At 48.1% G+C, this 25674-nt stretch overlaps 1 protein-coding gene across 1 annotated transcript in view; it reads right to left on the minus strand.

Moving 5' to 3' along the window:
• LOC138491202 (cytochrome P450 2J2-like) overlaps nucleotides 1-18072 on the minus strand; it is a 568063-nt gene extending 549991 nt beyond the window's left edge. Inside the window, exon 1 of the mRNA XM_069617586.1 lies at nucleotides 17927-18072. Within this exon, the coding sequence (XP_069473687.1) occupies nucleotides 17927-18020 (94 nt within the window). The 5' untranslated portion in view covers nucleotides 18021-18072. The remainder of the gene's footprint in view (nucleotides 1-17926) is intronic.
• Nucleotides 18073-25674: the final 7602 nt, after the last annotated feature.

A 25674-nucleotide genomic window follows, 5' to 3' on the forward strand; every position in this document is an offset into this window, starting at 1 on the left:
CAGCTGATTGCATGATATGCATTTTGTATATATGTAACTGATGTACATAATTCGCTCTCTTGCGTCCCTCGAGGTCTAGAGATACACGTTGCGGGGTGTGAGACTGAGTTGGTCAACTGAGACTATTTGCTTTGCAATAAACCCTAGCTTTGGGAATACAACCTCGTGTCTGGCGTATCTGGACGTAGCAAAATCATTCATACCATTCTTGTCCCAGATATGAACTCCTATAACATAAGGCAACTGTCCAGAATACTAAAAGATACGATAAAAACAACGACAGATATACTATTTAACACCACATGTTGGAAGAAAAGGGAATTAAGTTAATGACGCTGCAAAATAGAATGGCTCTCGATGTAATCCTGGTTAATCGTGGGTGAATTTGCAAGATTGTGGGATCAGCGTGCTGCGTATTCATAGATGACTACTCCCCTACGATTTTTGAAGCAATAAAGAAAATGCATGTCCTAAGTTCCGAACTCCCTACTGAAGAAGGGGGCTGGGGAATAGAGTCCTGGTTTTGGGGAATACTGCATTCTTGGGGATGGAAGTTGATTGCGATATTAGTAGTAGTGTTTGGATTATTCATAACGTGCTGTTGTTGCATACACTGCCTACCAATAGTTTGCACTGAGATAACTGAGGGATGTACTAAGGGATGTATGCATATGATAACAAAAAGAAAACAAACTTATGGCCGGGATGACAGAGACACAAATGAAATGAAAACAGTGAAAGAATTAATGGCTATAGATATTAATGACAATGATGATGCTTCTAATAGCATGCACAATTCAGACATAAGTACTTCAGACTTATCGTCATCAGAGGAGGATACCATGAATGAATGAGACGTTTGGCATACGGCCAAAAGGAGGGTTTGTCGGTACATCATCAAACCGAGTTCAAAGAAACCCAATAAAGGGGGGTGTTAAACATGTCACAGCTGATTGTATGATATGCATTTTGTATATATGTAACTGATGTATGTAATTCGCTCTCTTGCGTCCCTCGAGGTCTAGAGATACACGTTGCGGGGCGTGAGACCGAGTTGGCCAACTGAGACTATTTGCTTTGCAATAAACCCTAGCTTTGGGAATACAACCTTGTGTCTGGCGTATCTATCGTGTGTGGTGACTTGCCTTGTTTCCATAACGCGAGGGACCCTTAGGGGCCCCTTTCAAGAGGATCAGCTAACAGGGTATGCACTTGTGCTTTTTATTTTTGTTTTTTCGTAACATTGCCTGGGTGCTCACTAAAGAAAGATCCTTGGTTATAATCCGAGTGCAACCCTTACCCAGATTAAGGACATTTCTTTTTTAGGGGGACCCATAGTGTGTATTCTTGGCACAAAAAGCTATTACAAAATTCAATTATTTAATTGTACTAACATTGTAAACTGTGTATGTCTAATGATTACTTCCAGTACATACTGTAATCATAATAAGCACATTAAACATGTCTTCTGATCAAAATATATCACCAAAATCTAGTATACCTATATAAACTTCATATGGTAGGTTATCACTCCATATGGGACAGTGTGGTGCACTCCTGCTGTACTCAAGAAAATATGCTTATGGGAATGGAAATGGGACCATTGCAAGTAGCAACAATTAGGGTTCCTGACAACTTTGTATAAAATCCAATAAAATGGCATTTTGGAAATACAGGAATCACAAGAGCCCCGTATATTTCACAAATATGTATGTGATAAAAGGGTTGTATCCTTGAATGACTATGTACATAATGCACACTGAACTTGGTGCTCATTAACATTTTCGCAAGACTCACCCAAACATCAAAGCATTTGCGAACATGAACCAAATATTAACATTCAGAAAGCTCCTTCCATAATGCACAGATGTTCGTAGAGAATTATATGTATATGGTCTGCTTTATTTATAGCTCGAAAGACATTGCTGACCATTGCTGATGCATTTGTCTCTTTGTCTGCCTACACATTTTTTGCACTGAGAACTTCTTCATGACCCCCACCATTGACGGGCACCTGCAAGCAGGCCCGGACTCATTTATTTATTTTATTTATTTAGTATTTGTAGAGCGCACTACAGCCCACAGGCATCAAGGCGCTTTAAGGAAATTTTAAGAAGGCTTGCTTGCGGGTTACAATAAGCGGCCCAAGAAGGTATGCTTAAATACATTCACTTAGATACATTAGCTCAGTTCCAGATGTTACATATTGAGCGTTACAGTTGATTACTCATACTCTTGTCTAGGTAGCGGATGGCAAAACAGATAAATATCATATACATCGTGACACAATAGTAGTGCAGATCTAGTGGGAAGTGCTCTTTAGACGAAGAGCTGGGTTTTTAAGGCCTTGTGGAAGAGGTTATTCCATAAGGTTGCCGCCATAGTGGGGAAGCTGGTGCCTCCTGCACGCACTCTGCGCGTGTGTGGGACAGTGATGCGGTTAGCATAGGCTGCCCTCAAAGGTTTGGCAACTTTTTGTTTGGTGACCCTTTGTGTCAGATAGGGAGGGGCCTGATCATAAAGGGCCTCATTAGGACCCAGGCAGTAAGGGGTTTACGGCGGCGTAAACAGCGCCGACCCTTACCGCCTGATTCCGAGGTCCCTTAGTGCCATGGAGGATTTAACACCTGCTTTTAGCAGGTGTTAAAATCCATGGCGCTAAGGGAACTTGTTGTTAATTACGCCACCGTAATTTACGGTGGCGTAATTAACGCCTTCCCCACTCCCATTATGCCCTATGGGGCAAAAATGGGAATGGGGAAGGGTAAATGGGGATTGGGGACTTACCGCCCCGCCAACCTCGGAATGGGGCGGTAAGTCCGCCAACCACCATGGCGTAAACGTAGTTTACGCCATGGTGGTAAAGGTACGACCCAGGCGGTAATTTACCGCCTGGGTCGTAATGAGGCCCAAAGACATTTATGTGTAAGGGCCAAAGTTTTGAAGACCACCCTTTCCTTAATGGGGAGCCAATGTACCTGCCTCCTGATCCCCGAGATCTGTTCCTTTCGCGAGGTGCCTGTAGCAGCCCTTAAGGCATTATTTTGGGCAATCTGGAGTTTGGCGAGGTTTTTTTGGGAGGTTCCAATGAACAGGGCATTGCAATAGTCCAGTCTGGAACCGATGATGGCTCTGGCTATTGAGATGCAATTTTGCCGTGATAGGAAGGGCCTGATGGCATTGATGAGTTTGGAGTGGTATGCTGCGGAGGAGGTGATGGCACTGACCTGTCTGTCCGTGGTGAGGCCGGGTTTGATGACCCCCACCACTGACAGGCACCTGCCAGCAGGCCCCAACTCATGACCCCCACCATTGACGGGCACCTGCAAGCAGGCCCCGACTCATGACACATGACCGCCCAACCAACACATTGGCACAACATACATTCATGTAGCAAATGTCCACCCAAATGCCACCCCACATTGCCCTCCCACAGTACAACTCCACACCCATCCATTGTCCCCACTTCCCACTACAGGCCCCATGGTATGTCATTCACAGAAGCACACATGCATGCACCCAAAGACATGCCCAACATGGCCAAACAGCAGTGACTTATGACTGAGGTAATGACGACTGACACATGAACCAAACAAATGAGAGCAGACATCACAAATATATGGCTGCATGAAAATGTATTTAAAAAACTGAAATTGACCAAAGGAAAAGCAAACATGACAATGAAATAGAAATTAATGTTAACTGAAATTAGATGAAAACTCCAAAAAAACATGAAATCCTAAAAAAGTGCTAATCCTCAAGCTGGTCCATGTCCAAAGGCAAAAAATCCACTTCTTCCAAAGGGTAAACCAAAAAAAAAACAATCCTTCATGGGTAAAATTTTTTTTTTTTTTTAAAAACACGAAATCCACAGTACTCCAACTATTCACAAGGAAGGCTGAAGGCACCATGACCCCAATACAAAATGAAACTTAGAAAAAAGCCAATAAAAATACAACTATGTACAAAAACTGGAGCAATGTCCATGGAGTCCAAAGAAAAAGAAAAACAAAGGAAACATAACCCTAAATAACTATTTACAATGGCGGCGGGCTAGTCCTACGGCTCACTCTTGTTGTTAAGTTCTTTGACCATGGCATCCTTGAACTCTGTGTCTATGACCTGGAGGCGGGACTGTGCCCTATCCTCGAGGGCTCGCAGGGATGCCGCCATGCTCTCCACCAACTCCCCGCAAATCTCCTCGAGGAACTTCGCCCGCCTCAATGCCCGCCCCATGAAGTTCTCCACCCTGACCATGATGAGCCGTGCCCTCTCTGCCTGCCGCTGCTCTGCATCCATTTGCTGGCCCATCCGCTGCCACAAGGAAGACATAGTTTGTCCAGGGTCCTCCTGCCTTTCGGACGATGCCTGCCCCCATGATGTTGTAGGCCCCGAGTCCGGACGCCTCCTATGTCGAACCTGCTGCTGCTGCTTTGAAGTCATCTGCCTTTGCCAACATGAATGCCTCCGGGACGCTGACATCCCCCGGGGCCGTCGTGGACGTGCCCTGCTGGAAGGTGCCTGCACAACCTCCATTGCCAGGGCTTCTGTTGCTGTGGTGACCACCTCTGCTGAACCTCCGACTCCAGACTGTGGCAGGGATTTGATCTCCCACCAGCCTGGCCGCGGTAGATGAGGCAGGTCCACAGGGTGCCCTGGTGGCATCTGGGCCGGAAGACGGTATGGAGGACGATTGGCGCATAGTGGGTGCAGAGGAGGAGAGGGTCGCAAGAGCGGCCAGCACATGGAGGAACCCTGTGACAATGAGCCGTCCTAGCCAGTTCAGGATGGCACACAGCTGTTCGTGATGATGTGCATTGTCCTGCCTGTAATCATGCACATCATCACAAATCACGTGTGTGCACATCGCGACACCGACTAGGACAGGCTCAACCCTGTCACTGATTGCCTCGTCCGCAGGTAGAGGAAGGTCAGTTGACGTGAACACATTCTCTTCCTGCGGACGGGCCTGGGATGAGGCCTCCCTGCTGGTGCAGAGTGATGCAGTCGCAGAATCGGGGACAGGATTATGCACAGGCACCTCCGCAGCGACCTGTGCTACTTCCTGGCCCTACCCCTGGACTGCACCACTTGCACCAGTGAAATCACCCCCACCAGGACCCATGTGTGGGTCTAATGCGGCCTCCTCCTCACCCACCACCAACCTGGATGCCTTTGCACCGTCTTCCGCATTGTCCTGCCCCTGTGGAGGCTCACCTGCCCCTTCTGCTGCCGAGGAGCCCACTTCCAATCTTGGCCTCTTCGGCCTCCCCTCGGCAGCTGCGGCCTTAGTGGCGGATGCGGCACCAGTCCCCTCGCTCCCAGAAGATGGCATAACCTGGGAGGGTGACTGGGCCTTGCATCTCCGGCCAGTGGAGGCATACCCGCCGCTTTGCTCCACAGCGCCGTCTTCGAACCTCTTCTTCACTCGCCGCTGTTGAAAGGGAGACATTGAACCCAAGCATCAGGTTACTGAAAGTAAGTCTGCTAGACACAAAGCAAATGCACATGAGTGGCACTGTCATACGTCATAGCCATCATCACCTTCCACAATACACGGGTCCTTGCAAGCAACACACATGCACATACACCACCGCACAGTCATGCAGCCGCCAGTGTCCACCTCCAATCACAGTGCAATCATGGGCAGCTAGGCCACAACAGTCAATGCACGCATCGAGATGTGCATGTGTCATGCATCCATGGCATTTCCCAGTCACACACTCACCACTCAGTAGCATGCACATGTACACCATGAACGTCCATGAGGGTGACATCAGCATCCATGATTCACACAACAGACATGGCCAGGCACAGACACAGGCATGCAATCATGTGAGCGTCGTCACATGCAGGTGCACATCATGCATAGCATGTTGTTGTCATTGCACACGCTTTACCGGACTCACATGCTTCACTGTCATGTCCCTGCACACAGACATCCATACATGGGGCATGCCAGACATACGTCCAAGGTGCACACACCTGACACACCTCAACATGCACTACGTTGGAGATGAACACATGGACACTTACCACTCGACTTCGGACGTTGATGGTATCCACAATATCCTTCCAGATCCTTCTCGGTCCATCCCTGTCGAGGCACGAACTTGAGAAGAGGGCATCATAATTCCCCAGGACTCGCTCCACTAGGATGCCAACTTCATTTTCAGTGAAGCTGGCAGCCCTCTGCCTCTCTGACTGGGGGTTGCCACTGCCCCCAGATAGTGTTGAGTTGGACATGGCAACCCGCGGGGCCTGTGTGGGTGGGCAACCTGGTGCAGAGGCTAGGCTGTGGAGCGATGGTACACCAGTTGGGAGTCTTCTGGGTCAGCAGAGGTTGTCTCAGGAACAGGTCTCAGGAACAGGATCCCTGGCAATGGCTTCTGTGCAGGCACCAAATAGCTGTGCACGTTGGCAGCAGGCAGGCTGGCAGCAGCAGATGGCTCGTAGGAAGCTGCTTGGGGCTCTGCGGGGCAGGTAAATGGCCTTCTGGGCAGGAGCGTTGCCTTCTGTGTGTTGTCGCGTGGCCAGCTTGATGCAGAGTGAGTCTGCATGTGAAAAAACAGCACGTGAGTGTGTAATTCGAGGAAAGGCCCTTTGGCATGGGCGTTGCCTTCGGCAGGGGTTAATGGTCCACGCAGGTAAGCAGTTCACTGTACGTGCTTTTTGTCGAGACCAACCGTGTGTGTTTCTTCATCTTGTGGGTTCACACGCGATTACTTCACAACGCTTAAAGTTTGTACTTCTTGTTTTGGTGGGGGAGTTGCCTACACGCAAACGTGTCTGTGTTTTTCTTTTCCAGGCAAGGCAGACGGTGAGTCACGCCCGCTTATTTTTCCCACTGTGGTTGCCCCTGTGTGTTGCGCACCAATTTTCAAGGTCAGAGTAGCCCGCGTGTTTCACACGTATGTATTTTTTGTGTCCCTGGGTGCCACCGCGTACTGCGGGAGGTTTATTCCACGCAATTTGGCTACCAGGGGTTGCATGCATGTTTATTATCATTTTTTGGGGTGCCTGAGCGTTGCGTGACCTGTCTTTTATCACCAGGGGTCACAGACAGCCTTGCAGGAGCACAGGGGTGTGCCTAACATCACGTACCCTGGCCCCTTGACCCCAATTGCCCAGGACAATTGTTGTGTGCACCTCCCATTGGCAATATATCGTCTGTGCCATGGTTGGGAGGCCACCAAAGGGAAAGGGCGGCAAATCTGGGTGACTTCCCAGGGCTGGGCATGATGGGGCACATGGCCGGGGTGGCCAGGGAGTTCAGGGAGGCCAAGAGGGACGCGGAGGGGGCCAGGGTGTACCACTGGGGCTGGATGTCCAACAACTTGCTTGGACAGCCATGCCCCAACCCAAGCGCCTCAGGGAGACGCTGTTGCTGCAGTCATCCCCAGCGCACATCTGACTCCAAAGCCAGTGTCATCTGCTGGCACGGGCCACCAGGTGGTGGAAGCTGCAGGTGCAGCTGTGGCAACCACCGCCCAGGCTCGGGGTCATCCAGCGCAGGCTACCTTGGCACAGGACTCCCAGGCAGATTTTCAGGGCAGGAAGGCCAAGCCACGTGTGTCCAAGGTAGCTATGACCAAGGTAGCTATGACCAAGGCACATGTTCCTGGGGCAGTTTTGACATCTGCTGCCCTAAGCAGCCAGGTGGTGGGAGCTGCATGGGCAGATGCAGCCGACACCACCCCGGCAGTGAGTCTGCCAGCCAGGACTGTGTCAGTCACAGCCCTTGGCACTGAGGCAGTTGTTGTTACGCTCACCTGACTCCCACGGAGGCGCTGGCCTGGTTCACGCTGCTGGGACCTCTTCTAAAGTGATGCGCAGGGTTCGGAAGACGGACTGGACCGGGCCCCCAAATCTGGCTTGTCTGGCTCGCAGAAGTATCCTTCTGTAGGCGAAAATAGGGGATTAACTGTCTGCGGGGTAATGCAATCGGCCTCCCACTTTCCCCTCTCACCCTCCTTGAAACCCTTCTGTGATTTCTCGTAGCGTCTCACCTTAGGGTCTGGAAGAACGAGCTCTCCATCCTGCTTCTGATGCAGGGGCGCGTTGGTATCCAGTTACTTCACTGGATTTTCGGATTGGTGAGAACCAAACTTGCTTGGCTTCCAGGTAAATTGTTTGATAAGAGGTTCCCCTTGTGCCCATGCATTAATGTACTAATGCTAGTGTCTTTTCCCCATAGGGGCCGGGGTACGGAATGCCGGGGAACAAGCACCGACCCGAGATGAGAGGTGAAATCCTTGTAGAAATCAGGTAAGTCTTTAATGAGCGTTTTTTGGTAATGTCTTTTCATTCGCTCATTAACGCTGATGTCTCTTTTTCCCCTTAGAGGTCGGGGTCCGGAAATGCCAGGATGCGGCGCGGACCCGAAATGAAGAGGGAATGAATCAACAGGTAATTCTTAACATGGAGATTTAGCTTTCCTTATTCCCTTCTCTCTCTCACCTTTTGTTCTGGTCTTTTTCTCCCTAGGCGCTGGGGCGTGACTGCGAATCCGGATGATCGCTGCTGAACATGGAGGCGCCCTGTAAAGGTGAGTGGAATGCGGCGCTGCAGCGATCGACGCGATGAGCTTTTAAATTAAAGTCTTCCTTTTCAGGATTGTCGGCGAGATGTCTCCGGGATGCGGATTTAGCAGGTAAGGACTTTTCCTTCTTCTGTTCTCTTCTTCTCTTCCTTTGCAGGTGATCCAGGATGCTGGAAGGTGTGGCAGAAGTCAGGATGCAGGAGCAGACACGGTGAGCGTCCAGCTGCTAGATGCAGAACAACGCGAAGCACGTGTGGCTGTTCGGGTGGGGTTTAAATAGCCTTGGAAGAAGTTCCAGGTATGTATCCTTCCTCCAATCAGGTATGTATCCTTCCCCGACCACTCCCGGATGGTAAATTAGTCCCACAGGTAAAGTAGTTCCTTTCAGGCCTCAAGGAGGCCGGGATCCTGCAGCATGGTCTGCATCAGGTAAGTGCACCCAAGCATTCCCATAATGAGCCTGGCGCCTATGGCGCCAGGACTGATGTCTTCTATGAGCCTGGCGCCATAGGCACCAGGACACTGTCCAAAGGGCCCCTATATGGGGTTGCTGGGTCCTTCCTTGGGCGCTGGATGTCTGCTTTCGGGGACGCCGGGCTTGAACCGGCTCCCCGGGAGCGGGCATCATGACAGCACTCCCCCCCCAAGGCCCCTCCCAAGGTTGTTCCCTCCGGGGGTTTTGGTTTGTCTGGGAAGAGTTGGTGGAATTTCCTGACTAATCGAGGTGCATGCACATGGTCGCTGGGTTCCCACGACCTCTCCTGAGGTCCGTACCCCTTCCAATCAATTAGGTAGAACAGTTTTGACCTAAACATTTTTGAGTCTAAAATGTTCTTCACTTCGAATTCGGGCTCCCCATCTATTAGAATAGGTTCTGGAGGTTTGAGTAGTCGGGTTCCGGGTACCACTGGTTTCAGAAGGGACACATGAAAAACAGGGTGAATTCGCATACTAGCTGGTAAGTCAAGTTTAACAGCCACTGGGTTAATTATTGCCGTAATAGAATAAGGTCCCAGATATTTTGGGTTAAAAGTTCGAGGCCCTTTGAGTGGTAAATGTCTGGTAGCTAACCACACTTGATCCCCAATCTGATACGGAGGTGCTTCACTCCGATGCAGATCAGCATTCTCCTTGTATTTTCTCTTGGCTTGTTGTAAATGCGTAGTTGCCTCTTTGAAGGCTTGGGTAATTGTAGAATGCAGATGTTCTACTGCAGACATTCCAAGGTTCTGAGGTGAGTCAAGGTTTGAGGTTCGAGGGTGATGCCCAAACAAAGTATAAAAAGGACTGTGGCCAGTTCCAGAGTGTACCGAATTATTATATGCGTATTCGGCTATCCAAAGAATGTCTTTCCAGTTGCTTTCAGATTGATGTAACATACACCGTAAGTACTGTTCAAGGGTCTGATTTGTCCTCTCGGTCTGACCATCGGTCTGAGGGTGGTGACTGGTTGATAATCTTACGTCGATCTGCGCCATTTGACAACATTTGCGCCAGAAGTGGGAAATGAATTGGCTTCCCCGGTCAGAGATTAGTATAGATGGGAATCCATGTAGCCGAACAATATTTTCGAGGAATTCTTTGGCTAGGACAGAAGCTGAAGGTAAACCTTTCAAAGGAATAAAGTGGGCCATTTTGGAAAACAAATCCACAATTACCAGAATAGTATTGTACCCCGAACAAGGAGGCAGGTCCGTAATAAAATCCATTGATAGGGTGTGCCAGGGTGCTGGCGGTATGTCTAGAGGTTGAAGGAGACCGGCTGGTCTTTTCTTTTGACTTTTATTTTGGGCGCAAACACCACAGGACATCACAAAAGATTTAACATCTTTTCGCCAAGAGGGCCACCAAAATTGTCGTTTCACCTTTTCCTCTGTCTTGGCAATACCGGGGTGTCCCTCTATTAATGTATCATGATAACCGGAAATAACTAGTTTGTGTAATTCCTTATGTGGCAGGAATAATCGTCCTTGGAAATAAGGTAAACCATTATGTATGGTAAAGTCTGATCCCTTTTGTATCCATTCCTGTAAGGTTGTAGGGTCCAGGAGTTGTTTCACTCTGGCTTGAATGTCTTCAAGCGTCTGTAACGAAGTCATGCCTAGAATCCTCTGTTCGGGAATTATTGGTACTGGTTCTGAGTTTGTATCAGATTCTCCCATTCCAATTCGGGATAAGGCGTCTGCTTTGCCATTCTTGCAGCCAGGTCGATAGGTAATCACGAAATCAAATTCAGCGAAAAACAAAGCCCATCGGAGCTGTCGTGATGACTGAGCCTTGGCGGTTTTCAAATACTGTAAATTCCGGTGATCAGTGATCACTGTGATGGTATGTCGAGCACCAAGCAGATAATGCCGCCAGGCTTTAAAAGCGGACTTAATGGCTAACAGTTCTTTGTCCGTGATTGCATAATTAACCTCGGGTGCCGAGAATTTTCTGGACCAAAATGCTATGGGATGCAGTTGGTTGGTTTCGGGATCTCTTTGGGACAGGACAGCTCCCATGGCTAGGCTGGATGCGTCAGTCTCGACGACATAAGGGAGATCTGGACGCGGGTGTTTCAATATAGGTGCAGAGGTAAACTTAGCTTTTAAATCCTGAAAGGCCTGCTCGGCTTCTTCAGACCATTCAAAACGTTTATTTTTCCTCAAGAGTGCAGTAATGGGTTGTACCACGCGTGAAAATTCCGGGATAACCTGCGATAGAAATTGGCAAAGCCGAGCATGCTTTGAACCCCTTTTACAGAGCTAGGTGATGGCCATTTGAGGATGGCATCCACTTTTCTTGAGTCCATTCGGACTCCTTTGGTTGTCAGGATGAAACCTAGAAACTCGACTTCTGTGGTATGGAAAACACATTTGTCCAATTTAGCAAATAGTTTATGTTGGCGCAGTTTTTCAAGTACTGCCCTGACGTGTTTTCTGTGATCAGATTCCGAAGAGGAGTACACCAGAGAGTCATCGATATATACGACAACACAAACATCAATGAGTTCCCGAAGGACATCATTAATGAAGTATTGGAAGGCAGCCGGCGCGTTACACAATCCGAAAGGCATCACCTGGTACTCGAATAATCCGTATTTAGTACGGAAGGCAGTTTTCCATTCGTCGCCTTCTTTAACTCGTACCAGATGATAAGCCCCCCGGAGATCTAACTTGGTGTATATGCAAGCGTCCTTCACCTGGTCAAGGAGTTCAGGGATCAGAGGCAGAGGATAACGGGTTTTAACCGTTATCTGGTTCAATGCGCGGTAATCGATACAAGTTCTAAGGTCACCTTCTTTTTGGGCACGAAGAACAAAGCTGAGGATGCCGGGGACTTTGACGGGCGAATAAAACCATTAGCTAGGTATTGATCCAAATATATTCTCAAATGCAGATTCTCAGGTTCGGTAAGGGCATAAATCCTGCTACAAGGGGGTTGTGCACCGGGCACCAGATCGATTTGGCAATCGTACGATTTGGAAATCGATCGGTAACGTGTTGGCCTGTTCCTTTTGGAAGACGTCCTGAAAGTCTTGGTATTCCGGAGGTAGTTGCATGGAGGCAGAGGTTACAGATGCTAGATTAATCTTCAGTTTTTCTGGGTAGCAGGTTTGTGTACAATCCGGGAAGGTTATTCTCTTAGCTCGCCAATCAATTCGAGGATTATGTGTCTCTAACGAAGGGATTCCAAGAATAACCTGAAACTGTGGAGCCTTGATTACATCAAACACAACACCCTCCCGATGGCCGTCGGGACCAATAAGAGTCACTTCAGTAGTGGAATGTGTTACCGGTCCAGAGGCAATTTCAGTTCCATCGACTGTGGTGATGACATCTTTGCTGGTTTTAGGACGGAGAGGGAGGTTAAACCTAGAGACCAATTCAGGATCCACATAGTTCCAATAGCCCCACTATCGATGTATGCCTTTATTGCATGCAACCGCTTAGGCTATTCTGGATCTACGAGAACCATTGGCACAATGAAATGCGAGGTCTGAGAGTTAGTTTTCAAGCTCGGCAAGCGGACCCCTACACTTGTCGGGCGGAGTCGTTTCCCGAAACAGAGTCTTCATGGTTTTTATCAGCGGCTCCTACCTCCTTTCGGGGCGGTTTTGCCGGGCAATCTCGTAGAAAGTGTCCAGAATTCCCACAATAAAGACATAATTTTAACTGCCGCCTCCTTTCACGTTCCTTTTGAGTTAAGGGTCCTTTATCCACTCCAATTTGCATAGGCTCAGAGACATCAACTCCCTTGGGATTAGCATGGGTCTTGACCAACACCCGGGTCTCAAACCTGGACCGATCTGCTTTTCTGTTTTGAAGTCTGTGATCCAATTGGACCACTAAGTCTATATACTCTGTGCATTCTTGGGGCGGATTTACAACTTGGGCCAAGACATCTTTAAGTTCTCCGCGAAGGCCTCGATAAAACAACGTGACTCTTTAGTCTCTGGCCATCCCGTTTCCACAATTAGTCTATTAAAGGTTGCAATATAGGATAGGAGGTCCTGATTGCCCTGTTGCAGGGATAGAAGTTCGTCATCCAGAGCCTGCCCCTGAGAGTGTCGAGCAAATAACCTTTCCATGCTTGCTTGAAACCTTTGAAAATCACTGAGAATCGGGTCATCTTGAGTAACCAGTGGAACTGACCAATCGACAGCGCAGCCGCTGAGATATGACGATACAAAGGCTACCTTGGTCTGATCATTAGGGAAGGCCCCAGGTCTGCATAGGAAGTGCAAACGACACTGATTCATGAATACAGCGAATCGTTTGGGGTCCCCAGCAAAGTGTTCGGGTGGGGCCAGCGGCATGTTTCCAGGTAGATTAATCTGCACAAGGTTACTGGAAACCACAGGAGCGGGGTTCCCTCCGGAACCGGGTAGAGGAGTTTGCCCAGCTTGACCTTGCAAAAGCTGTCTGGCCAGGTCATCAGTTCTTTCCTTTGATATTATTAATTCCCTCCTGAGGGCATTAGTCTCTTGACGAGCGGCATTGTACTTCGGCCCGTAATTCCCCCAGTAATTGGGCCAACTGATCAGTCTCAGAACTTTCCATAGCGCCTGGGTGGGAATTTGTAGGAAGGCTTCACGTTCTGTTACGCTCACCTGACTCCCACGGAGGCGCTGACCTGGTTCGCGCTGCTGTGACCTCTTCTAAAGTGATGCGTAGGGTTCGGAAGACGGACTGGACCGGGCCCCCAAATCTGGCTTGTCTGGCTCGCAGAAGTAGCCTTCTGTAGGCGAAAATAGGGGATTAACTGTCTGCGGGGTAATGCAATCGGCCTCCCACTTTCCCCTCTCACCCTCCTTGAAACCCTTCTGTGATTTCTCGTAGCGTCTCACCTTAGGGTCTGGAAGGACGAGCTCTCCATCCTGTTTCTGATGCAGGGGCGCGTTGGTATCCAGTTACTTCACTGGATTTTCGGATTGGTGAGAACCAAACTTGCTTGGCTTCCAGGTAAGTTGTTTGATAAGAGGTTCCCCTTGTGTCCATGCATTAATGTACTAATGCTAGTGTCTTTTTCCCCATAGGGGCCGGGGTACGGAATGCCGGGGAACAGGCACTGACCCGAGATGAGAGGTGAAATCCTTGTAGAAATCAGGTAAGTCTTTAATGAGCGTTTTTTGGTAATGTCTTTTCATTCGCTCATTAACGCTGATGTCTCTTTTTCCCCTTAGGGGCCGGGGTCCGGAAATGCCAGGATGCGGCGCGGACCCGAAATGAAGAGGGAATGAATCAACAGGTAAGTCTTAACATGGAGATTTAGCTTTCCTTATTCCCTTCTCTCTCTCACCTTTTGTTCTGGTCTTTTTCTCCCTAGGCGCCGGGGGCGTGACTGCGAATCCGGATGATCGCTGCTGAACATGGAGGCGCCCTGTAAAGGTGAGTGGAATGCGGCGCTGCAGCGATCGACGCAATGAGCTTTTAAATTAAAGTCTTCCTTTTCAGGATTGTCGGCGAGATGTCTCCGGGATGCGGGTTTAGCAGGTAAGGACTTTTCCTTCTTCTGTTCTCTTCTTCTCTTCCTTTGCAGGTGATCCAGGATGCTGGCAGGCGTGGCAGAAGTCAGGATGCAGGAGCAGACACGGTGAGCGTCCAGCTGCTAGATGCAGAACAACGCAAAGCACGTGTGGCTGTTCGGGTGGGGTTTAAAAAGCCTTGGAAGAAGTTCCAGGTATGTATCCTTCCTCCAATTAGGTATGTATCCTTCCCCGACCACGCCTGGATGGTAAATTAGTCCCACAGGTAAAGTAGTTCCTTTCAGGCCTCAAGGAGGCCGGGATCCTGCAGCATGGTCTGCATCAGGTAAGTGCACCCAAGCATTCCCATAATGAGCCTGGCGCCTATGGTGCCAGGACTGATGTCTTTTATGAGCCTGGCGCCATAGGCGACAGGACACTGTCCAAAGGGCTATATATGGGGTTGCTGGGTCCTTCCTTGGGGACTGGATGTCCGCTTTCGGGGACCCCGGGCTTGATCCGGCTCCCCGGGAGCGGGCATCATGACAGCTGTGCTGCTGGGTCCTGGCAACAGCACCCAGCAGCCAATCACACAATCCAAGCCTTCCGTCCTCATGCCAATCCCTACTCCCATTGCCCAGTCCACCATCACCACCGCCCCAACTGACCAGAGTGGCATTTGCCTCTCAGGGTCCGCACAACCGGCCAAGAGGAGGAAGTGTGCTTCTGCGCAATAGGCTGGGACCCCAGACACGGCATCGGCCTCCGGCACGACAAGTAAGAAGGACTTCAATAAAGAGGAGCTGGACTTCCTTGTGGACTACGTGTCAGCACAAGAACGCGATATGCTGGTGGGCTCAGGTTGCCATACTACGCCTGCCCAGCATCAGGTCCACTCGCAGTTCATTGCGGATGGTGTGAATGCAATGGGATATGAGAGGCACACAGCTCGCGATTGCTACAATCGTTGGACTGACCCCCGACGCTGTGTAAAACAAAAGCGGCCTCTAATTACTCCCTGACTCTGGTGACTGCCAGTGGGCCACCACCAGAGGAGGATGAACACACTCCACACGAGGAAATCGCTGCGGAGTTCATCGATCGGGGACAGATCCAGGGAGTGGGAGGGATGCCGGATTATGACGCAACGTTCGGTGAGTCTTGATACGTGTGTGTCCAGCCCATGTGTATTAATGGTGACACGTGACACATGCAATGCTTCACTGATGTGTGCTTGTCGTCATGCAGTCTGCATGCAGGACATGTGCTGCACATGGGGCAGTCCTCATCACCACACATGCACCCTACTTACATGCAAGTCACTCGGCAGCCTCTCCTGTCCATGTACAAGCTCACTGACATGTTTGCATATGGCCTGTGTTGTAGTTCCACACAACACTCAGCCTATGTTGTCAGATGACTGACAGCTATGCGAGGTCACCATGCAAGCTGCTCCTCCTCACGGGCATGCTTCCTTGCCTCTCCACCACCCTGCAGCTCACTGTCTCCACAGTACTTGCGGTTTCCATGTTGGACTACTGTACTGTACATGTACACTTTCCTGTGCAACCCTGCCATACCTGTGCTGTGGGGTACATCCTTTGTCCTTGATGCAGGGTGTCTCACTTGGACTGTGCAGGTGGCACAGGCTCAGAGTGCACATGAGTGCTCATTCATGGACCATTGCATTCCCTGCAAGCCCCTATGGGTCTGTGGCAGGCTACTCATTGTACCACATCTCCATTATTTTATCCGTCTCATGGTATTTGCTCATCCATATCATGCTCACTCAGGGTCACGTCATCATCGTGCATATTTTTATGGTGTCCTTGTATGTGTCGAGCACAGGCCTCCCTCTGTTACAGCCACCCTGCCTCCAGGCGACTGGTGTTGTGGCTTCTGCCTGCATAGATGTAATTGTGATGGTTCCTTATGTGTCCTGCTTTCTGTCACCCTCTCATCTGCTGTAGTCTCAGTTGTCTCAGATGATGCAATTGACACCTGCAAACACTGTCTGCAACTTCACAGTACTGTGGTCAGCCATTCAGAGCCATGCACTGCCTCACTGACATTCCCAGGGGGATAGGGGGGTGGGGTGCAGTGCATCCCTACACCGTTTCCAAGGGGCTCAGTGCTTGGGAGCACAAGGTTGGTGATGTCAGGTAATCCTCCCAATCAGTGACCAGGTCTAGGATGATATAGGGTGGAAACCTGTACCTGCCAAAGTTCTGGTCATCAGGCATCCCAAAAAGGCTGGTCCTGGGTAAAAGAAAATGCGTGGCCTGGCTATCCTCCTCCTGCAGTGTCCCATGATCGCTGCTGCGAGGAATGGGACATTCATTGTAGCTGTATTTGCTTGCTTGTTGTTTGTGCGCACTTTTATGCTGTGCCGGGCCGCTTCCGCCTGCTTTCGTGTGGCGGACGTGTTTCCGGCTCTGCGCATCTTTTGCCGTGCACAGGTATGCCCTGTTCAATTCCATGAATACGTGTTAGCGCGTGTGTTGGCATTGCAAGGGTTTCACTGCTGTAGTTCCCCCGTTACGCCCACATTTTCACGTGTTGTTCCCCATTTCACGTGTTCCACCCCCTTTTTAGGTGTGTGTGCTGGACGTTGTGCGCCTTCACTGGGCGACTCACACACAGCTTTCAAGATGTCACAGTGATGTGTGAGCCACGCGCAGTGACTTCCATGAATCGGTAAACGGGCGCACGCGTGCGTTTTGCACGCATGCGCTGCATTTCTCACGCTTGTGCGAGACATTTCAGCGCACAATATTTCCATGAATTACTCTGTATATTTAGTCGCACACCACACACCACTTTCCTCTGATGAAATCATGGAAAGTGGATAAAGGATATCTTACCATTGCTATAAAATGAATAAACTTAACATATCAAGATATATAAGGGGGGCAGAGCATTTTCAACAGATGCATACTGAGTCGTTGTTTCAAGCACTTTTCAAACCTAAACGTTCTCTGGGTTTTATATAAAATACGTGGCCCCGGGAGTGTAGATGTTGCACCCGCTGTCCAGTCATTTGGTCGAAAAATGGTCGACAGACAAATGGTCGACGCAATTTGGTCGAAAGACAAATGGTCGAATTTTTTTTTTATTCATATATATATTTTTCAGGTTTTCGTTTAGGAAAAAAAAGGGTTTTTAGCAAAAAAGGGGGTTTGGGGGGACCCCCCCCCCCAAAAAAAAGTGAAAATACCAAAAAAAAAATTCGACCATTTGTCTTTCGACCAAATTGCGTCGACCATTTATTTTCGACCAAATGACCTGTAACCGTTGCAACCCCTTAAACAAGTGTATGAACAAGGCAAATATATAATTAAAATGAAACAATGAAATGACAAAAAACGGAATAAACCGAACCTTTTGGAAATTCTGAATTGGAGGGTCAGATATATAAAAATGAAAATAGAAACCTTCTAGAGAGGCAAGGGCCTCTGTCATGTTACGGGCCTCCTCTTGTATTCGATTTTCCAGGCTTTTCTTCCCAACACCCAGGCTGCGTAGCATTGTTACGCTGCAACGTCTCTGCTGCTTCCAGGTCTCACCACTTGCTGCAAGAACACCTGTGTAAAAATGCCTGAATTAGTAGGAGCCAGTAAAAGGCTGCAAACCCATGCCTTGCACAGGTAATGGCATGCATTTGGTTGGGAAGACATGTCTATCGTCTATCTTTTTTCCGATTACAACCAGAGACCTTTGTTGGATTAGCAAAAAGCCTACGTTCTACGATGATTCAATATTTATGATCCGATTCCGGGTAGGGCAGACAGTTATCTAATGTATGAGCAAAGCAGCCCCTTCAGAGGAACTCCTGGCAGATCCTTAGAAGGCATCTTCAGAGGCAGATGCTGAGATGGCGTCGCTGGAAGCCCTGGAATAGTTCTGAGGTCAAAGGATCAATTCTTCATGAGCCATGGTCAATCACACTGCCAGAAGTACAGTTATGCACACCCAGATCCAAAGTGCACCATTTGGTGTGTAAGTAACCCTGTGCTAATAAATTGGTTTGGATCCCAAATCACCTGGATTTTCACACAATCAGGATTTACCAAACATTTTCAAACGTTTAAGCGATTTGGGCAATGGAGAACATTGGCGATGGCTTTGAGCACACAGAACATTCAGACATTGGTTCTGGTGGCTAGTGCTTTTGCATTGAATGTTGTCACTGACTAGACTGCTTTGGATGCTTCACTGAAGCCAGCCCAAAGCCCACCTGCATCAAGATCAGAGCCTGGAACAAGTGAAACTTGATCCTTTCCTCTCAATGTGCAATAGACCGTGAGATCTGCAGGCTCCATTCAGGTGCTGCAGACTGAATCTGTGTCTGTTTTTCTCCTAGAGCAGGATCAGGTGGAACAACAAGCATACCGTGAAATTGAACCTACCACCAGAACAACCCCCACGACAGGGTCAGAGTGCACAAATTCAGCAAGGACTTGTCCTTTCAAACATTGCTACACAGTTCTTCAGAGGAGTTTCTAAAGTGTCAGAGCAATACTTGCCTATCAATTACGCCACCATCAAACAATCACACCAACCAATTGACTGTACAGCTGTGTGGCACCAATACACTTTGGCAAGCACCATCTATGCTCTTCACTTGCCCAACAGCCTTCACAGCGCACATCTTCTGAGTATAAATTCTTTTTGTACGGTAAACTGCTGTTTCTTGCCATTGTCAGCATGCACCATGAAACAATGGGCCTCATTATAAGTTTGCCGGTCCGGTAACAACGGTACCGGTGAGCTTGCCAAACCGTTGTTACCGGACCGGCAAACTACGAGTTATGCTCACAAGTGCCTTCCCGCCCGCCAGGTCTGACCTGGCGGGCGTACTGGCACCCGCGAGCAGAGCAAGTCGGATGCATCGGCACCATTCTGAATGGTGGCAGTGCATCCGACCTCCCCATTCCCATTGAGCCCTATGGGGCTCAAATGGGAATGGGGAACATTTTTTTCCAGCACCCACGAATGGGCAATTACCGGGTCCCATGGGGGCGTAATTAACCGTTAATTACCCATTCGCAGGTGCCGGGAAAAAATGATACCGGCGGCAGCCGTGCCTGTTATACCGGCACGACTACCGCCAGTATTGTAATGAGCCCCAATGTCTTGTGGGAAGACAAGCACCAAACTGCAATTTCAAGAGACATCATCCAAACGATTTAGACCAAAATATGCAGCAAACCAACTGGAACCGAAGTACAGTGAGCAGTATGCTGAAACTGCACTACACACTGGAATGTATGAGAAGGTAAAATACTAGCAGCACCCACAGGCAAGCAAGCAGACGTTGAACAAGCAGAACGGACTAATCTCAGCAAGTAATTTGAGTGCAGTCCGAACTATCACTGGAACAATCAACATCAGCTTGATGACATGGCCGCAAAAGGGTCTGTGGTTCGTGAACGGGTCTGTGCTTCGCGAACAGTGCAAACTGCATTTTCAGCTGATCTAGGAACTTTCAAGCTGAAAATGTACTCTTGCACAGCTTCTATACCTATTGTTACTGATTATCCATCTGCAATCCAAGACAGAGCACATGTTTGGAAGAATATTAGCACAACTGCTATTTATCTTCAAAGATGGCATCAGCCATGGCCATCCCGCCTCCCCAGGAGCCACCACCACCACCAGGACCAGCTGGAGGGCCTAGACAACGTAAAAAGCGCAATGATGCAGAAAACAATCAAGAGGACCAGGAAAATGAGATGGAGGAAATGCCTACCTCCAGCACCCAGAGAGAATCATGGGTGTGGTGTTTTTTAACCACTGTTGGGAGTGTACCAAAGGCTAAGGCTACCAAGGTGAAATGCACTCAGTCATGGACAACTTGGGCAGTATTCCTATAGGACCACTTCCATGCCCTGCCACACCAAATCGAACCACTGGTATGCTCTCAGAACAGCTGTTCCTTTCTCAGAGGTAGTACACTGTCTTCCTCTACCTCATTTTCCTCAACCAATACTGCCACCACACAGGCTACTCCTGCTGAGCAGAAAAATCCACCAGCTACTTTGCAAGTCATAGAAGAGGCTGTTAATCCATATCTTTCCAAGACAATAGTACTCTGTATATACTGTAACACAAACACACCACTCTGCAGAGGGGAGCAGTTTCAAAGTGCTTTGCGAGGCTGTTATCAAGGAGCATAAGAAACACTGCCCCCTACCTTAGATTTAAAGCACGCCCAACATCTTCCCCTGTTCACCTGCCCCTCAATATCTGTGGGTCGTGCCCATCCCCTAATTTTCCTCCCCACCTTACTTCGGGGCCTCTCCTGCAAAAAAAACACAACCCAAAAAAGGTTAATATAGGAACCACTTTTCACAGTTAAAAAATAGAAGTAAAAAAAATAAGCTTATAGACTCCACCTACTTTACATTTTTCAGTTAAGTAGTTAGACTCAATAAGATTCTCCAACATTCCCATTAGCATGTTCTACTATGCTGATGGAAATAATTGCAGTTAGATGAGCCTAGGGCTCTAGCAGGGAAGCATTTAGTAAGTCAAAGTTGGAGCTACTGTAGTCCTGGGCCGCAGCCTTCTCAATGATAGAGAGGATCTTGAATTTCATCCTTGCAACCAGCAGGAGTCAAAGTACATATTTTAAGGTTGCAGTGATACGATCACTGGGCTTGAAGCCATGGATAACTCTTGCAGCCCTATTCTAGATTAGCCAAAGGGGGCGTACACAACAAAGTGGGGATGGGGTGATATAAGAAGAAAGAGGCTGTTGTAGAAGTCCAGCCTAAAGAGGGCCAGGGCTCTAGAGATGTTGAGCTTCTGGGGGAAGGTGAGGAACAGTAGAATGCCTGTAAAGAGGTGAAGCTGAAAGTGGGATTTCTTTACAATCTCCAAAATTTAAGGAGTAATGGAGAGAGAGGACTTAAAGATGACCTCCAGATTTTTGGCCTCACAGGATGGTGAGTGTACAGGGCCCAAAAAGGGTGGCCAAAGAGTAGGAGAAAAACCGGCACATTGTCACAATAAGAAAGATCTCTGTATTACTGGCATTCAGACAGAGATTGTTAGCCACACACAATCCCTCAATGGCGGACAATCAGGGATAGAAAACGAGGAGAAGAAATTAGTTGAGCAAAGTTTAAGGAAAGCTGTGTGTCATTAACATAACACTGGAAATGAGAAAAGAAGAAGGCCATCAGGTGAGCCAGAGGAACGAAATATATAATGAAGTGCCACAATAATAGCATAGAACTCTGGGGTACTCTGCAGGTAGACAGTGAGGTGGTGGAAAAGAAACATCCCAGTTGCAGCTGGGAAGAGTGGTTAGTGAGGGGAAACAGGTCAGCCAGCCTAGTGCCCGGTCCATAAATGTTTAATGAGGATAGAATGGTTGACCGTGTGAAAGGCGGAGGAGACATCAAGGAGCACTATCCTCAACTGTCCTACTATCATAAATACCATATACACTTCAATTATATAATTCCACCATATTACAAATACTATATACTACACCCACAGTGTCTATACTTAATATACACATATTACTATACTATGTGCTGCCAATAGCCAGATGGCCACTGGCCACAACCAGCACATATAATTAACCCATAGAACAAGTACGTACACTAGACCTTCAAATAACAAGACTCACCCTGCCATCCAAATGATGTCCGCGGACACTGAAATTCACTGTGTACTCGACGGCACCTGCACACCTTTTTTCCACCTATAAAGACAGCTTCATGTCAACTTTATTCCTCTGCCCCACCCTTCCCAGGCCCTCTTTCGGCGACCAAATAAGCCCAAATATGTTTTCCAGATTTTTTTCTCACTGCGCTGTGCGTGGTCAGCGGCGATGTCTGCGGGCTCGGCAGCACCTGCGAACTGATTTATCACCTATAAAAACAGCTCCATATCAACTTTATTCTTCTCCCCCACCCTTTCCAGGCCCTCTTTCAGCCACCTAATAACCCCAAATGTGTTTTCCAGACTGTTAACTCACCCTGCTAGCCGAGGACACCGGCAGATGTCCAGATATCACTAATTTCTTTTACCACATTTTTGGGTATTTTTAAAGAAACTACTGGATGGATTTACCCCAAATTCAAAAAGCACGCTTTCGGGACCAAGCCACCTCTCCTGGCACAAATTTGGTAAAAATCTGTCCAGCGGTTTGGCCTGTAGTCGCGAGCAAACATTTCTTTCCATTGCGTCTATGAGATTTTCCACACATTTTGGGATTCCCTCTATAACTTTGCCCCCCCTCCACCAAACCGCATCAAGTTTCGCAGAATCATTCCAAGGGGGCCATATACCTTTCGGCAGAGTTTGGCGAGGATTCGTCCAATGTGGGCAAAGTTAGAAGCCGCCCAAAAAGTGCTCTTTCTATGAGTTGAGCAACTTAACCATAACTACAGGGCCGCTACCACAGGCCCTGTAATATACCTTATTATGATTACATGTGTTGCCTCAACATCAAACCTGTAGTCACTATGGTAGCCCGCCCCGGAGCGGCTTGTCTGCACTCCATCCCTTGTGAACTAGTGAGAGTTCAAGGAGTGACCCATTCTCAGAGCAGAAAAGGGAAAAACAGCCCAGGGAGGAGGCATAGAGCTGCCACGCAAAAGGGACTCTTACTTGTGGCATGGGGCAGGCTTTCCTTTATTCCCACCCCCACTCCAGTTTATATCCTTCAATCGTGGGTCCAAGGGAGCCCTTGGGCTAGAAAAGGAGTGGGGTCTCAAGTCCTACGTCGCCTTCCATGAAAGAACCTATCTAAACAGTCCCAACCCTTCTGTGATAGGTAAGCATGATGTGTCAAATTACAAATTGTAGATTATCAGAAATCCCTTTCCACAATGCAATGAACATCATGCCTCTGTACCAAATGCAATAGTTGTAATGTGTATTTCATTTCAAAGAAGTCAACTGTCCTTGTGGCATTTTTGACCTTAAAGGTTTCCTGACCATGCCACTTCCACTACTTCTCTGAACTGCTCACATATCTGCGGCTCAAACATAGATGGTGCCCTGGGTGGGCTCCAGACCCCTGTCCATGACCGCCCGGCCTCAATGCTAGCAGCGCATCTCTAGATCGCCCCTCCCAGACTCCTACTTTTCAGGCTAGGGTGCTTCGCTGAAATTGGATCCATGTGGACATGGACATGGGCGTCTCGCTCGCAGTTCTCCACCTTACACCAGAGATTATGATGACCCCAGGGCACTGCTGTGCCTGTTCCCAATGCCCGCCACCATCTCGGAGCTGAGACGGGCATGCCTCTTTGCAACTCTGTGCTGTGGTGGCTCAGAGACAGCACCACCTTAGGATGGGTATGCGATGCAGCCGATCACAGCCTGTGCCACCTCAGTGCTGCTTGTGCACCTGACTGTAGCTCCACTGCATCACAATTGAGCTACTTCACTCATGTGGCACAGCTCCCCACCATCTTTTCCCTCCTCTCTTGATGGGCAGGGACCACCTCCGTGCTCCCCGAGATTGGGCAGTGTGTAAAACATCTAGATTTTAAAAAAACGGGATGTTTTACCACTATCCCAAGCTATAAACCAAATTTAACTCGAGGGCTGCACACATCTCTTTACTGCGCCACAAGTGGATTTCAAGAACTCGAATTCTTGGTCATATTGAAAATAAATTTATTGATGGCCCTTTTTTTGATAACACGTGTTTCGGCACACTACAAGTGCCTTCCTCAGATCAGGGCAATGTCTGTTTACTAAGTATTGATGATATAACAAAAAATTAAAAAATTGACAAATAGAAAAACATGAACACAAACGGCACAATTAAAGAGAACCACAAATCATATTAAGTTCATATGTTTCGCAAATTCCCCAAAACAAAAATAAATAACAATTAAGACATTCATTTATACACATAAACAACGTGGATTAAATACATGGATCCATTTGTAAACCAAAGTAGTTAACACATACCAATCAGACGTCGGAATATCATTTGAGGGAGTGTGGAGGTGGGAGTGAAGGGTGGTTGAAAATATAAAAAGGAGAAAAAGAAATAGCAATGTTTGAGTCAATAGTTGAGATCAGGGGATTACATTGATTAACTGATTGGGGAAATCCCGAGTGGGTACAAACTAGCTTACCCATCCACTGGTCTGTTCGCTACAGATAACGTAATTGGTAGCTGAGTCCCATCAGACTCCAAATGTTTTCTAAAAAAACCGAGGTAGGACATCAGAATCACTCCACTGTATTCATACATTAATGTTCTATTTAAACCTCCTGACATTATCATTAATTGCCCTTCAAAAAATGCTCACATTACGCTACGTTTAAAGTGTTCAATTCTGTGACCTAGGTTAGATCCATATCTAGAGCACATGACCTTGGCAATCAGTGTTTAGCATTTCTGCACGGCAATGGGATTTAAACTGTCCTCGTGTCATTTCCCCATAAATCAGCATTTTATCAATGTGTGTCATGGCAATAACGACCTTGTAAGCGTGAGGGTGTCGACTACAGGTTTGGACGCGGACCCTTTGTTAATTGGTGCGTTGTTATGGGGGCTTAACAGCCCCCTAGGGCTTACCTGAAAAATTCAGTTTTACTGCATCACGCGTCGAGATTCTAAAATGGCAGAAGTCATTCTATGTCATTTGTATATAAGATGTTGCCATGGTAATGTTACTCAGTCCTACCTCTGTTTCCGCACTAAAAAAACTGTCGGCCATATTTTAGTGGTGAGGTCTTTGTTGTCTGTGGCGGGTTCGTGCGTGTTCTTGGGCCGTTTTAAATTCCAATGAAAGCAGTCCTATGCTGCAGTATGAGCTCTATTAGTTAAAATCTCTCTCCAAACTAATTTACATGTGGACCTAGTCCGATGTACCACCCTGAGGAGTGTTAACTCCTTCAGGTGCATGCTGGGAGATATAGTCCCTATGACAGTCTAAGGGCAGGGCAGGCCTGGGGAAGCCACCCACAAACCCTCTTGCTCTTAAGTCTTGTTTTGGGAGGCAAATCTATTCCTACCTGAAACCTGCATACACTAAAATTTGGGTACATAATGCCCATCTAGGTTTTGACGATAATCCAACTATATTATGGCCTGCTTCTCAGGCGCTTTTTTCAACACCAATTACAATTTACAAAAGTTCATAAAAAATTCATAAAAAGTATGACATTTCCTTGTCTGTATTGAGGCCGTCTTCTA

This window comes from Ambystoma mexicanum, chromosome 10 (assembly GCF_040938575.1).
Source record: "Ambystoma mexicanum isolate Mex_15411 chromosome 10, UKY_AmexF1_1, whole genome shotgun sequence".
NCBI lineage: Eukaryota > Metazoa > Chordata > Amphibia > Caudata > Ambystomatidae > Ambystoma > Ambystoma mexicanum.